The sequence below is a fragment of the Chrysochloris asiatica genome, unplaced genomic scaffold, assembly GCF_000296735.1.
Source record: "Chrysochloris asiatica unplaced genomic scaffold, ChrAsi1.0 scaffold00001, whole genome shotgun sequence".
Taxonomy (NCBI): Eukaryota; Metazoa; Chordata; class Mammalia; order Afrosoricida; family Chrysochloridae; genus Chrysochloris; species Chrysochloris asiatica.
In genome coordinates, this window is record NW_006408519.1 from 58,802,491 (window position 1) to 58,818,827 (window position 16,337).

Below are 16,337 nucleotides of genomic sequence, written 5' to 3' on the forward strand. Positions count from 1 at the left end.
ATGGCACTTAACAACAAACAGAGAATGAACAGACTGGTTGGCAGCTTGTTGGTTGGATGCATCTATAAAGAGTTGTTGTTATTAAGTGCCGTCCGTCCAGTCAGTTAAGATTCATAGCATGAATATAAACCAAAACACCCACTGTCATCGAGTGCATTCTGGTTCTGAGTGACCGTATAAGACTGAGTAGAATTGTTCAGAGGATTGCTGAGGTTATAAATCTTTATAACTGCCTCATCTTTCTTCTGTGGAGCGACTCATGAATTTCAACTGTACAACTTTCTGTTAGTAGTCCAACACTTAATCCATTGCAACACCAGGGCTCCTTTCAGCATATATATTGTTGTTAAGTGCTCTGGAGTCAGTTCCAACTCATAGCCACCCTGTAGAGGAGTTCTGAGGCTTTTAAATCTTTGTGGGAGTATAAAACTCATCTTTCTCCTACACAGCACTTGGTGGGCTGGAACCGCCGACCTTGTGGTTCACAGTCCAGTGCTTAACCTACGTAGCCACTTTGCTCCCAGCATATACATAGCATACAAATATAAATAGTAAAAATTATCTGTACTAATAAAATAAGTATAAAACATATCCTCATTTTAATGTCCATAGCCTTAGTAACTAGCAAGGTTGACTTTTTTCTTTGTATACCACCTTGTTAGTTTATTTGCTTCTTTATAATTTGTTTATGTCTTTTTGCTATTTCCTATTGAAGTGTTAATTTTTTTTCAAGTCAATGTTATGATGTTTTCCCCAGTTTCTTTCCTTTTATTTAAGTACTTTTAAAAAATATTTCAAAGGGATACAATTTTTAGAGAACGCCTCCTACTCCTCTTATTAGCCTTATGATGAGTATTTTTCAAGCCAACTACAGAGAGGAGGAAAAGAAAACAATTTATAAAGAAACATTAAGGACTTGAGTTGAATGATGAACTGGTGAATCATTATTAAAAACATACGATTACTCTCACCAAATTCTTAGTGGGTTGGACTTCGCCAGGGGAGGGTGCTTTTCTTTCTTTAACCTTAAAAACAAAGTCACATATACAAGAGGTTTTTACTCAACAGAATATTTCCCACAGTCACTACTAAGCAGTGAGAACATGTAAGCAACTGTCATCAGGTTTATAATAGACACTAGCATACAGATACTTAGCAAAAGTTAGGGCACAAAACTGAAAACCAGATTGTCAAGTCCAGTACACCAAGGGACAATTGGTTTACACCAAGTAACTCAGCAGTGGTAAATGAAGCTGTCCCAGGTATACAATCACTATTTTCATCACTATCAGCAGAGCGCAGGGAAAATCTTATTATTTGAAGTCTGTGGGAAACTACTAGTATTCAAATAAAAGATCTCCTTTTAAATATAAAAACACTAATTTTTAAAAATCATACTAAACCTTTTGGTGTTGTGTAGCAACTGGTAAAATTCTTGAAGAGAGTGATGATGATAATAATGAAATTTAATCTTTTTAGTTCTAAGCTACTAAGAATTATACACAAATTATGCTATTAAATCATTTCAACATTCTATCATGTGGATGCTATATTTTTTTTCCATCATTTTTTAGATAAGGAAACTGTTGTCCAGTTTCAAGATAATGTCTTCCATAATTAGTTTTTAGTTTTCATAGGTGAAGAAAAATTAGCCATGTCCACATCAGAATTGTTAAAGCAAATAAATGGAAAATATTGCCATATATATATATATATATATACTTAGTTTTCACATATAAATTTGCAATGGTGGTGGTGGTGATTATGTGCCCTGGAGTCGGTTCCAACTAATACCGACCCTGTGCAGGGTTTTCGAGACTGTAAATCTTTATGGAAGCAGAAATCCTCATCTTTCTCCCGTGGAACAGCTGGTAGTGTCAAACTGCTGACCTTGCGGTTTGCAGCCTGATTCATTCATTACCACTATGCTACCAGAGCCTGTTTTAATTGTGGCGATTGTTGTTAAGTGCCATCAATTTCCTTTTGACTCATAGCGACCCTGTACAGGGTTTTTGAAGAGTCCTGACATGGTGCTGTAGGATAAGGACTGCTAACTCCAACATGAGTGGTTCAAACCCATGAGCTGCTCCTTGGAAACCCTTTATAGAGTTGCTATATAATAACAGTCAGCTGGTGGGTTTGAACCGCCAACCTTGAGGTTAGAGGTTCAGTGCTTATCCTACATTACCCACCAGGACTCCATGGTTATAATGGTTACGAATGCTTATAAATGTGTGTATATATGGATAACAATTATTAATAAGTTCTAAAGACAAAAAAATTACCATTCTCCAGCTAATTAATTACCCTAGTCTCTTTGAAAATTACTATGGAAATTAAGCATTCATTCATTTTCACTCCACTCTTGTAAACTATTAATAACCTTAAGCAATAGGGTGCATATATACTTTCCAAACTGATACCCTCCTCTTTTACGGTTGAGTAAATATGTTTTGATTGTAAGTTATAATAAGCACTTAGGATTCTATGATAATGAATGTGACCTACAGAGAATTATAGAATCCAGCATAAGAATAGTTTCTAGTTTCGATCAAAGTAAATAGTTGTCAGCTTACCTTGCTGGTGCAGTTCAACAGTGTTAATGTGCCTTTTGAAACAATTGATAAGCGAACATTGAAATCGTCACTGATATTCAGTTTAAGAAATTGCCTCAGCTTGCGAGCAGCCCGGTATAGAAACATAGCTTCCTATTTTCGAAAGAAAATCAGAAGGATTGTGGTTCAAATGAAATATTGTAAAATAATAAAAAGCTTAAGAAGCCTAAAACAAGAGTTGTATCTCTAAGACATGCCCCACCTCCACCCTAGCATTTTTTTCCAGTTAATCATATGATTGACAAAAAACAGGACAGCAACTATCTAGTTCTGGGAGCTCAGTGGTTCCATATGATAAGCACTGGACAGCCCGCCAGCCGGTCCGCAGAAGAAAGATGAGGCTTTCTGCTCCCTCGAAGATTTAAAGCCTCAGAAACCCTATACAGGGTCGTTATGAGTCAGGACCGACTCGGTAGCACTTAAAAACAACTCTAGCTCCTAGGTGACAGCATGAAATGTTTATAGCAAGGTTTAATTTTCCAATGTGTCTATTTCTTCTTTGTTACGTGTTTGTGAACTTATTAAATGTGCACATATGGCAATCAATACTATTGTAAATTGTTGTTAAATGTCGTGGCGTCGGTTCTGACTCATAGTGACCCTGTGTAGGGTTTCCAAGGTGGGTTTGAACAGCTGACCTTGCGAATAACAGTGAAGTGCTTACCCTACAGCACCACACCAAGACTCCACATTATTGTAAATAGATATCCAAAAGAAAAGACGTCTGGAAGATTCAATAATAAAAGATGTATGTATGTGGCTTACTAATAGTCCTGAGTTTTGCACTTTTTGAGCTATAGGTTAATATGTGGTAATAAAATAAAGGGCCATTGTAAAAAGGTCATGTTGACCTGAAATGTACGTTTTCCAGATAATTAAAGTGGAACCTTTAAAACATATATGTATAAAATGTGAGATATCATGTGGCTAACTCAGTTATCTTGTTTTTATAAAGAAATGATTCAAACTTTTAAAGGTTTTGCTGTTCTGCGGGAGAAAGATGAAGCTCTCTGCTCCCGTAAAGATTTGTAGCCTTGGAAACCCTGTGCAGGGTCATTATGAGTGGGAACCGACTCAATGGTACTTAACAGCAACAACATATTGTAATATTACACAATGATGTTGTTGTTGTTAAGTGCCGTCGAGTCAGTTTTGACCCATAGCGACCTTGAACAGGGTTTCTAAGGCTGTAAATCTTTACGAGAGCAGAAAGCCTCATCTTTCTCCCGCGGAGCAGCTGGTAGTTTAGAACTGCTGACCTTGAGGTTTGCAGCCCGATTCGTAACCACTACGCTACCAGAGATCCTTTACACAATGATATGTGTTAGTAATTTAAAGATAAGCAAATATTGAAAGACAAAATTTATAATGCCTAAAATCAAACTTAAGGAGCTCTGGTAGCGTAGTGATTACGAATCGGGCTGCTAACCTCAGGGTCAGCAGTTCGAAACTACCAGCTGTTCTGCGGCAGAAAGAGGAAGCTTTCTGCTCGTGTAAAGATTTACAGCCTTGGAAACACTATACAGGGTTGCTATGAGTTGGAACCGATTCCGCGGCATATAACAACAACAGCAACAAAATCAAATTTAGGAGTCCTGGTGTGGCGCTGTGGGTTAATGCGCTGGACTGCAAAGTTGGTTTGGTCCGCAAGATCGGTGGTACAAGCTCACCAGCTGCTTCTCGGAAACCCTAGGTAGGGGTCGCTATGGGTTAGAACTGACTCGACAGCATATAACAACAACAACGAATTCAAATGATCGTACAACTTATATTTGCATGTGTTTAACTATTTTCTTAAGGAGCTCTGCTAGTGTAGTGGTTATGAATCGGGTTGCTAACCTCAGTGTCAGCAGTTCGAAACTACCAGCTGGTCCGTGGCAGAAAGAGGAAGCTTTCTGCTCGTGTAAAGATTTACAGCCTTGGAAAGCCTGTGCAGAGACGCTATGAGTTGGAACCGACTCCATGGTACATAACAACAAAAACAACTTTCCTACAAAAGGAATTAATTAGTAAGAAATGTGTGTCCTTAAATTTAGGTGAAATTATAATGTTAAAACAGAAAACATAGAGCTATTCAGAAAATAAAAGTATAAAGGAAGCACATAGTATAATTTAATAAGCCAATGAGAAATATATGCCCAGTACTGGCATATAAAGTAAATAATAATTTATTAACAAAATTATCTAACAGAGGCACAAAAAAATACAATTTATATAAAATCAAGCTCAATTGCTATATAAATTCCAAATAGTTATCATTACCTTATTATCATCACATGAATGCTTTTTTAAAAAGTTAGATTCATTAGTCAGGCAGTTGCTGCCAATTTTAATCCAGTTGTCCTGTAATAAATGATATAAAATAATTTAATTAAAACTGAGGACTTTGCTACTATGTAATATTATAAAAATAGCAATGTTATAATACCTGCTATTTAGATTTACATTTTAAAGCAAATAACCTTAGACTGGTTCATCTGATTGGGTATAAAGAATAGTATTCCAAAATTAAAGAATAATGAAGTATATACGTAAACTGTCACATATTTGTTATACTGCCCAGGCTCCTTAATTTGATCCAAGAATTGATTGATAGAATCTGGCTAATTAGGGCATACAAAATTACCAATTTTGGAGGTGATAATATATATATATATATATATATATATACACACACATATACTCATCTTTCTGTTTGTTGTACTGTGGTGGCTTATGCATTGCTGTGATGCTGGAAGCTAGGGCACTGGTATTTAAGATTCCAGCAGCATTGCTTATGGTGGACAAGTTTCAGGGGAGCTTCCAGACTAAGACAAACTAGAAAGGAGAGACAGACTACTTCTGAATGTTAAGCCACTGAAAACGTTATGAATAGTAGTGGACCATTGTCAGCTATAGTACCAGAAGATGAAAACATTATGACTAGCAGCTGAAAATGATCAGATATGCTGCAAGATGAGCTCCTCAGGTTGGAAGGCACTTAAAATGTGACAAGGGCATAGTTGCCTCTTGAAAGTAGAGTTTTGACCGTGATCATGGAAATGGAGTAAAGCTTCTGAGATCTTCATTTTTCAGTGGGGTACAACTCAAAATGAGGAGAAATAGCTGCAAACAACCATTAATAATCAGAACACGGAATGTATGAAATATGAATCTAGGAAAATTGGAAGCTGTCAAAAATGAAGTGGAACATTAGAAATATAAGAGGCAAAAAGTTAAATTTGGGTTGGAAAGTAGGAATATAGAGGCAGGAGAAAAACATAAAGAGGAAAGAAAATACTTTGGACTACATGGTGTCTAGGTGTCAGAGGAGAAGTGTTTCAAGATGGTTTTGGCAGTACACTCGGTTGAGTGCTGTTAAGGGTTGAGTAAAGTGAAGACAGAAAAGTTTCTACTAGGTTTAGCAATGTGATATTTCTCTAATGGCATACTATAGAAGTATGTCTTTAAAGCAATTTTTCGTTTTCTTACTTGTATGTATTTGGGAATTCCCACTCTTCACACTGTTGTTCGTAATTTGTTAAGATCCATACAGTCAAATGTCTTTGCATAGATAATAAAACACAGGTAGACATCTTTTTTAGAAAAAAGAAATGGAACACATAAACATTGATATCCTAGGCATTAGTGAGCTAAGATGGACTGGTATTGGCCATTTTGAATCTGGCAATCATATATTTTACTGTGCTGGAAACAAAAATTTGAAGAGGAATGGCATCATATTCATCATCAGAATGAAAGTTTCAAGTTCTGTCTTGAAGTATAGTGCTATTTGTAATAGGAAACTATCCAACGACTGCAAGGAAGACCAGTTCATACAACTATTATTCAGATTTACCCACCAGTCACTGAAGCCAATGATGAGGAAATTTGAGATTCTACCAACTTCTTCAGCCTGAAAGTGATCAAACATGTAATCTAGATGTATTCATAATTACTGGTGATTGGAATGTGAAGGTTGGAAATAAAGAGGAAGAATCAGTATTTGGAAAATCTAGCCTTGGTGATAGAAAAGAGGCTGGAGATCGCATGATAGAATTTTGCAAGACCAGTGACTTATTCATTCAAATACCTCTTTTTAAACAACATAAAAGACAACTATACACATGGACCTCATCAGATGAAATACACAGGAATCAAATTGAGCACATCTATGGAAACAGACTATTGGGAAGTACAATATCATCAGCCAAAATAAGGCCAGTAACAGACTGTGGAACAGATGATCAATTGCTCATATGAAAATTTAAGCTGAAGCTGAAGAAAATTAAAACAAGTCCATAAGAGTCAAATATGACCTTGAACATATCTTACATGATTTCAGAGATTTGATGCATTAGACACTAATGACTGAAGACCAGGAGAGTGATGGGATGACATCAAGAATATCTTTCAGGAAGAAAGCAAAGGTCATTAAAAATACAGGAAAGAAAGTAAAGACCAAAATGGATTCAGAAGAGGTGATGAAACTTGCTTTCTGATGTAGAGATGCTAAAGTGAATGGAAGAAATGAAGATGTCAAAGAGCTGAACAGAAAATTTCAAGGGGCAGTTGGAGAAGACAGAGTCAAATATTATCACGAAATGTACAAAGACCCGGAGGTAAAAAACCAAAAGAGAAGAACACACTCAGCATATCTCAAGCTGAAAGAACTGAAAAAAATAATTCAGGCCTCAACTTGAAATACTGAAGGATTCAATGGGCCAAACTGAGTCCTGGTGTGACACTGTAGGATAAACACTGGACTGCTAAGCATAAGGTTGGCAGTCCATTCCTGCTAGGTTATACTTGGAAGTCCTATACAGGGTTGCTGTGAGTTGAAACTGACTCGACAGCACTCAGCAATGAAAATGATCAACAGCAACAACATGGGTAAAATATTGAATGATGCAGTAAGCATCAAAAGAAGAAGGGAGGTATACACAGAGTCACTGTACCCAAAAGATGTTCAACCACTTTAAGAGGTAGCATAAGATAAATAACTGATGGTACTGAAGTAAAAAGTCAATGCTTCACTGAAGGCATTGCATTACTGAGAAATAAGACTCTGGGGATATGACAGAATAAAAATTGAAAGCTTTCAACAAAATGATGACTCACTGGAAGTGTTCTCTCATCTATGCCAAGAAATTTTGAAGACAGCCACCTGGTCATTCAGTTGAAAGAGATCCATATTTGTGCCCAGTCTAAAAATAGTTGACCCGATGGAATGTGGAAATCATCAAACAAAATAATTATTATGATAAGCAAGTAAAATTTTGCTGAAGTACAATGACAGGAAACTGCCAGAAATTCAAGTTGGGGTCAGAAGAGGACATGGAATGAGGGATATCATTGCTGATGCCGGATGGACCTTGTGGAAAACAGAAAATACAGGACAGATGCTTATTTGTGCTTTATTGACTATGCAAAATCTTTTGACTGTGTTGATCAAGCTACGGACAACATTGTGATAATGGGTGTTTTAGAACACTTAATTGTGCTCATGAGGAACCTGTACATAGACCAAGAGGCAGCAGTTTGAACAGAACAAGCGGACACGGAATAGTCTAAAATCAGGAAGGTTGCACGCCAGGGTTGTATTCTTTCACCATACTTATTCAATCTCTATGTTGAACAAATAATCAAAGAAGCTGGAATATATGAAGAAGAACATGGCATCAGGATTGGAGGAAGAGTCATTAACAAGGTAGTGTAGTGGTTATGAATCAGGGTGCTAACCTGACGGTTAGCAGTTAGAAACTACCAGATGTTCTGCAGGAGAAAGATGAGGCTTTCTGCTCCCATAAAGATTTACAGCCTTGGAAATCCTGTGCAGGGTCGCTATGAGTCAGAACCGACTCCACAGCACCATCACCATATGTTGATGATATAACTTTGCTTGTTGGTATGTTATTAACACATACTGAGGGCCAATGAGCAAGTTCCTCTATTGTGTTCTATGAAGAAACAGAGATAAGACAGCACAATCCCAATTTCCTGTGTCTTTCAATATAAGATGGAGATATTATACCCTTTGTAAACTTTTATATAATTTATCTTTGAAAAGTATGCTCTTGAAAAAAAGAAAATTTGTTACTATCAACCATCCTAATCCTACTGTAAATATTTCAAGTGCAAAAGACATACTGACTATAACTATACTGGTGTGGAATGTAGGATAAGCACTTGACCGCAAGGTCAGTTTGAACTGCAAGTTTGGTGGTTCAAACTCATCAGCCGCTCCTCGGAAACGCTGTACAGGGTCACAATGAGTAGGAACTGACTCACTGGAACTTAGCCACAAAAGCAACAACATACTGGTATGGCACTGTAGAATAAGCACTGAACTGCTAACTTCAAGGTCAGTGATTCAAACCCACCAGAAAATTCATTGGAAACCCTATACAGGGTCACTATGAGTCAGAACTGATTTGGCACTACTTAGCAACAACAAGACGATCCTCACATTGCCTTTAGACTCATTCCTGAGAAAGCAGTGAAGAACTAACACTTGTTTAAGCAATAATTTTCCTTTTGTCTTGCATTTAACTCAAAGAAATCACATACAAATTTATCTTTGATAAAATATAGAGCATTTAATTTTGTCATGCTATTTGTGCTAGCAAATCTCTAAAACTGAGGCACTTGAAATAATAAAATGGCTGGCAGAAGGTCTGAATTATAACTCACCTTTGTTACTAGTTCTTGCCTTACCATTCTTGAGAAAGTAAGTTTGACTTCTTCCCATTCCTGTGCATATGGTCTTGGGCCTTTGGTTGGATGGGATAAGAAGGCCTTGACCTCCTTTCAATTATCTTTTTAAACTAGGTCTGTCTCTTGTGCCAAGCTACTATTAGTAAATAAGAGTGGGAGTTAAGAATGCAGTGTAGTTACTCTTTCTTGGTGAATGGAGGTGGGGGTCAGTAATATGATTGTAAGAGAATGAGTTTACTGAGGATGTTCCAGGAAGAAGATGTTTGAGAGTAAACTCGTTGATTATGTGTCTATCTTTTGATCATGTGCTCTGTCCCCGCTTCATTATAAAAGCAGACCTCTCCTTTCATGCTTTGAAGCTCTTGGTAGATTCATCTCTGCCTTGGGTTTCCTCCATTCATAAACTATATTACTTTCAATAAAGCTCTTTGCTTTTACTTTATCAGAATAAGAATACTTCATTTCTTGGTGTCAGATAGGTGGGATTTAAAAACACACTATCTTCAGTGGTCTCTGGAACACTATGCATTTTAGGATTGCCATTTCTTTTGGGGACTTCTGGTATGGTGCTGTAGGATCAGCACTGGACTGTGAACTACAAGGTTGTCAGTTCAAACCCACCTAGTGCTCCTCAGAAACACTATGTAGGGTCTCTATGAGTGGGAACCAACTTGACTGCACTTAACAACTTCTGGATTCCCAGAAGTCACCCTAGGTGAAAAGTCTCTCCAATTGAGTTCTATTTATTTACATAGATGCTCTTCAAAATGCATTGTTGATCTCTTATTCTTTCATTTTCAGTTCAAACTCTGAACATTTTGATGAATGCATTACCAAATTTAGTTAGGGCTGCTATTATGATACTCTCAGGTATAAGAAACACAAACAAAAATCCAGGCAGAGATCTACCACTTAACAGTCATTAGGGTGGTCACTGGCCATAAAAGTTGCAAAAATCTCCTGTGATAGGGAAAGCTGGACACGGCATGGGTTAGAGCATCAGCTGGCTGCTGGCCACAAGCAAATGCTCATCTAATGGAAGGTATACATTGGTTTAACCAAAACACTATTCCAAAACCAACAGTACAACCCTAACAGTTTTTATGCAGACTTTAGGAAATTCAAACTTCCAGCCCATTGAGTTGGAACTCCTTGGGTACACATTTTACACATTAAGGGTTTCAATGCACTTCCAGGTTTAATAGCATGTACAATTCGCTGTTTTACTAAGATGGGAAATACTTATTCTAAGAAGTTGGCAGGGCTGCCTTGCAGGTATCCTGATTGCTTACATGTATAAACATTTTAGTCCATACACCTGCCCATTTTTGTAGTGATGTCATGCCTTATTAAAGGCAGTCTAGATAATCAGTGGCTATATGGAGTTATTTTGAACTAAATAAGCAAGTTTCCATGCAAACTAGTAAGTAAAGGCCCTGAATCAAGCAACCACAATAGGATGCCTCTTTTGATCGGTACTTGGAAGCACCCAAAAGACACCAAGACAGTAAAATAGCCTTTCTGCAAGATACCATTTTTAAACTAAATTTGTTTCAAAATTAAACAAAATAAGAAACTTCAGTATCAGATTACTATTCCACCCATTTCTGCCACTCCAACACCATCTGTTCCATTTCCAGTTGTCTCCCCCTTATACCCATCTCTGTGCTCTTATTCTTCTAACAAAACTTTTTCTGAACTTCCTTTCTTTTCAGAAGAAACTTCATTTGTAACAAAATAAAATAAGAGCCCTTTGTCTGAGATACATTTCAAAATAAGACCACCTGTAGAAACTACCACTCTTACACAGATTACTCTCACATCTTGGTCCAAAGCAGAGCTTCACACAATTATAAAAGAGTTTTCTAAATCGTGCCAAAATTCACTGAAGAATTTAAAATATTGACAGAAACTTATTAACCCAAATTCTATTTGTATATGTTAGTGGGACCAAGAAAGGTTTGATTATAAAGAAGCTATAGGAGTCCTGGTGTGGTGCTGTGGGCTAATGCGTCAGACTGCAAAGTTGTTTGAACTGCAAGGTCGGTGGTTCAAACTCACCAGTCACTCCTTGGAAACCCTATATAGGGTCAGTATGGGTTGGAATCAACTCGACGGCACTTAACAACAACAACAATAAACAGACCCATGTTTCAACCTAGTCTGGATTTCTCCTGTCCCAGGATGCTGATTTGGAGTTCATATACTTAAAATCATACTAGAAGTAACTTGGTGCTTCGGTGATCATTTTAGGAATAATGAATGTCTATCTGCTGTCTTTTTCTTTCCACTTTGAGACAGTGGGTTCCATTTTTGCTGTCTTCAATTTTCCTCTTTGGAGAACTATTGTTTGTTACTCAGGTTTACCAGAGGCTGTGAGATACCACCATCTGAGGTTAATAATTTCATTTGTTGCCGTGGTTGTTAGGCTCCATCAAGTCAGTTCCAGCTCCTAGCAACCCTATGTACAGCAGAACAAAACACTGCCCTGTTATGCACCAGCCTTACAATCATTTCTGTTTCAGCACATTGTTGCCTCCTTTATGTCAATCCATCTTGTTGAGGGTCTTTCTCTTTTTTCATGACCCTCTGCTTTACTAATCATGATGTTCTTCTCCAGGGACTGATAATGTGTCCAAAGTATGTGAGATGATATCTCACTATTCTAATACGGGGTGTACTTCTCCCAAGGCAGATTTGTTTGTTCTAGCAGTTCATGGTATATTTAGTAGTCTTCACCAACATCATAATTCAAAGGCTTCAATTCTTCTTTGGTCTTCCTTATTCATTATCCATCTTTCACATGCATATGAGGTGATTGAAAATACCATGGCTTGATTCAGGCACAGTTTAGTCTTCAATGTAACATATTGAAGGGGAGATTAACGGAAAATAACCAAAACAAAGGGAGACTAGAAGGAGCACAAGAGTTAAAGGCAACAAAGGTAAATATTATTGTATACACAGTCCTGCAAAGATATTAATAACAATCATTTATGGATGGAAGCATAGATAAGACACTCAAGTTAATTAGAAGTGGGAAGGTGAATAGGACCACACTCGTGAAGAATATATAGATTTGACAGAGGATTTTCTACATATGTATTTATGTGTTCTTGCAAACAGTCATGGACACAGTAGAGCACAGAGGGTAAATTTGTGGACACTTCTTTGAGGGAATGAGTATTAAGACCTGGGGGCTCAGGACCATGGTCTTGGGGAAAACCAAGGCCGATTGTCATAATACAGTCCTCAAGGACAATAGCAACTGAGGTCTTAAAGGCTTGTGAATGGATATCTTAGGTGCAATGATTGGTCTATGCTCATCTGAGCAAAGAAGAGTGAAGAGGAAAAAATCCATCCAAAGAACTTTTGAGCTATGTGAACCTTAATCACTATGACCCTGAGACCAAAAGAACAAGATTGTATCTAGCTGCCACTGCAGACCTTCTCTAAAGGAGGACACAATTGTACATCCTAGGTAGAGTGGGATGTGGAACAGAACTCAAAATAATGAAAAATATCAAGCTTACTGGTGAGATAGATATCGGTGGCCTTGACTATGGCCCTTACACTGTCTTCAAGCCTGGAACTGAACTCACCTTGTTGTTGTCATTGTTAAGTGCCATCGAGTCGATTCCGACCCATAGCAACCCTGTACAGGGTTTTACGGGAGTATAAAGTCTCATCTTTCTCCCACAGAGCGGCTAGTAGTTTCGAACCGCTGACCTTAAGGTTCACAGCCTGATTCATAACCACTACGCTACCAGAACTCACCTTAGTGGCTCAAATTTAAACCTAACAATAGACAAACCTGTAAGGTGAACAGTAACACCAGGGAGGTACGACTCATAAGAATAATCAACCATATGAAATCAAAAGGGCAGCATTTGCCCAGGATGGCACTGTAGCATCAGCACTGGACTTCAAACTACTAGGTCGACAGTTCAAACCCACTAGTTGCTCCTTGGAAACCCTATACAGGATCACTATGAGTCAGAACTGACTTAACAATAACAAAGCTCAGAAAGCAGGAAGGAATGGGGAAGAGGGAAGAAAGGAAATGGTAGACGTAGGGAGCTAGTTGGAAGAGTGCTGTTACAGTGCTGTTAACAATCACAAAGCAAATATGTAGGGGCTGTTGAACTAAGGACCAATTTGCTCTGCAAACTGTTATTCAATCACACACACACACACACAAAAAAAAAAAAAAAAAAAGGAGAGAAAAAGAAAATGTAACCAAAACAAACAAAAAATTCAAAGTGAATCTTTGCTTTTTATCACTATAAAGAAGTCTTTCACAACCGATTTGCCCAGTACAATACATCATTTGATTTCTTGACAGCTGATCCCATGGGTGCTTATTGCAGATCCAACTAAAATGAAATTCTTGGCAACTTCAATCTTTTCTCTGTGAATCATGATGTTTCTTATTGATCCTGTGGTGAGGATTTTTATTTTCTCTGTGTGTAACCCAAACTGAAGATTCTAATCCTTCATCTTCATCAGTAAGTCCTTCAAGTCCTTTTCACATTCAGCAAGCAAAGTCCTGTCATCTGCATATCACAGGTTGTTGATAAGTCTTCCTCCTATCCTGATGCCCCATTTTTCTTCATATAATCCATCTCAGATTATTTGCTAATTATACAGATTGAATAATTATGGTGAAAGGATACAACACTGCCATGCACCAAGCTGCCTGTCTTTTGTTCTACTTGAAGACTGCCTCTTGGTCTATGTACAGGTACCACATGAGCACAATTAAATGTTCTGAAATTCACATTCATTGCAATGCTATCTATAATTTGTTATTATTCACAGTTGAATACCTTCATATAGTCAATAAAAGACAGGCAAACATTTTTCTGATATTCTCTGATTTCACCCAAGATCATCTGACATCAGCAATGATATCCCTGGTTCCAGGTCCTCTATGAATCTGTTTTGAATTTCTGGAAGTTCCCTGTCAATATACTGCTGCAACTATTTTTTAAATTATATTCAGGAAAAATTTACTTGCATGTGATATTAATGATATTGTTAGATAATTTCTGCATTTTGTTAGATCACCTTTCTTTGGAAACAGTACAAATATGTTAAAGTCAATTGGCCAGGTAGCTATCTTCCAAATTTTTTGGCATAGATGAGTGAGTGTGTCCAATACTGCCTCCTGTTTGTTTAAACCTTTCAGCATGCTACAGAAAAGTATATCTCCCTGCTACTGATGTTGAGGAGTCCTGGTGTGGAGCTGTGGGTTAATGGTCCAGACTGCAAAGCCGTTTGAACTGTAAGGGTGGCAGTTCAAGCTCACCAGCTGCTCCTCGGAAACCCTATATACGGTCACTACAGGTTGGAACTGACTTGATGGCACTTAACAACAACAATGATGTTGAATTTTATCATATGATTTAGTCTGAGTAGTGAGAGCCTGGACAAGGGCAGAGAGTTGAAATGTCTATACACAGTTCAGTTTGGTCCCTTGCATACTTGTCTTTCAATGTGGGAAGACTCTGGTAGTAGCTTGTGTTTTTTATCTTAAAAAAACAAAACCAAAACAGTTGCTCTGAGGTTATTCCAACTTGTGGTAACATCGTTTGTCGTAGCGTCAGATTGCTCCATAGGCTTCTCGGGCCTGTGACCTTTTAGACGTAGATCCCTAGGGACCTTTGGGTGAGTTCAAACAGTCAGCCTTTCAGTTAAGTTGTCAAGCATTCAGTCAGACATGCCACCCAGGACCTTGTATGGTTAGACAGTCATCATTATCTATTACCTATTATAATAAATCACCCTAAAATATAGCCCAAAATATTTTGTATGGTTTCAGGGGCTCAGGGATTTGGGAGCAGCTTGACTGAATAGTTCTGACCAACTTTTCTCATGAGACTGCAATCAAGATGCTGCCCAAGGCTATCGTTCAGCTAAGACTTGCCTTAGGATTAGGAGGTCTACTTTCAAAATGTCTCAGTCACATATCTATTGGCTGAAGACTCAGTTTCTCACCACATGGGCCTCTCTTTAGGCTTGTTAAGTGTCCTTATAAGATGGCAGTTTGCTTTCCCCAGAAAATGCAGTTCAGGAGAGAGCAAGGGAAGAAGCCACAATGGCTTTAATAACCCAGTCTTGGAAGTCACACATCACCTTATTCTGTTGGTTAAAGTAAATCACTAAACTGAGTTCACATGCAAAGAGAGTAGACTTAAGCTCAACCTCTTGAAAATAAGGGTCTGAAAGAATCTGTGGACATGTGTTAGAGTTATCATACAGCTGCTCTTGTATCTTGTGTCCCAGAATGAAATAGGTGGAGGTGACCAACTCCAGTCAAGTTGCAGACCTGTGAGTCAGAGATAAATGTATATTGTATTCTTAAGCCTTTGTGGTTATTTGGTATTGTAGCAAAAGTTGACTGATAAAGACATATTTCTGGTTGGATCAATTAATTGCCCCCAAATAAGGGACAAGGCTGGGTAATAAACTGGGGCAGCCAGAAAGGTCAGTTGAGTTATAATATTTCAGAAGACATTCTTACCAATTTGTCCTATTCTCTGTCATAGGTAGGTCTTTTATTAGTATTATTTTTCACATTGTGTTGGTCAGTAGAGAAGGTTAGCATGGCTTACAGTGAATCTTCATGGTCATATGAGCTTTATTTACTGCTGATAGCTGATTCTGGGCAGTAGCTACATAACTGATTGCTGCTTCCTTTCTCTTCTCAGTCCATCCATTTTGTAACACAGGCTATCAGTACTGGTAAGTTTTATCATAAAAATGAAGATTCAGCTTCATGTCTCTGGCCTTTCTTAGGCTGTTCATCTCTGATTATCACTCCCACAACACATTTTATGGCCTAAAGTCTTGTGCCAAACAAATAAAGACTAACTTGAGGGACTTTAAAAAATGTGCTACTTAATTTTAGAGAAATCTATACCCTGTATGAAGGATAGCTCTTGTAGCGTAGTGGTTACGAAACGGGCTGTGAGCCACAAGGTCAGCAGTTTGAAACTACCAGCAGTTCAAAACTACCAGCTG

At 37.9% G+C, this 16,337-nt stretch overlaps 1 protein-coding gene across 1 annotated transcript in view; it reads right to left on the reverse strand.

Moving 5' to 3' along the window:
- IL7 (interleukin 7) overlaps positions 1-16,337 on the reverse strand; it is a 78,263-nt gene that overhangs the window by 4,024 nt on the left and 57,902 nt on the right. Inside the window, exons 4-6 of the mRNA XM_006830893.1 lie at positions 4,878-4,958; positions 2,577-2,708; positions 972-1,025 (exon numbers count right to left, since the gene is read on the reverse strand). Of these exons, the coding sequence (XP_006830956.1) occupies positions 972-1,025; positions 2,577-2,708; positions 4,878-4,958 (267 nt within the window). The remainder of the gene's footprint in view (positions 1-971; positions 1,026-2,576; positions 2,709-4,877; positions 4,959-16,337) is intronic.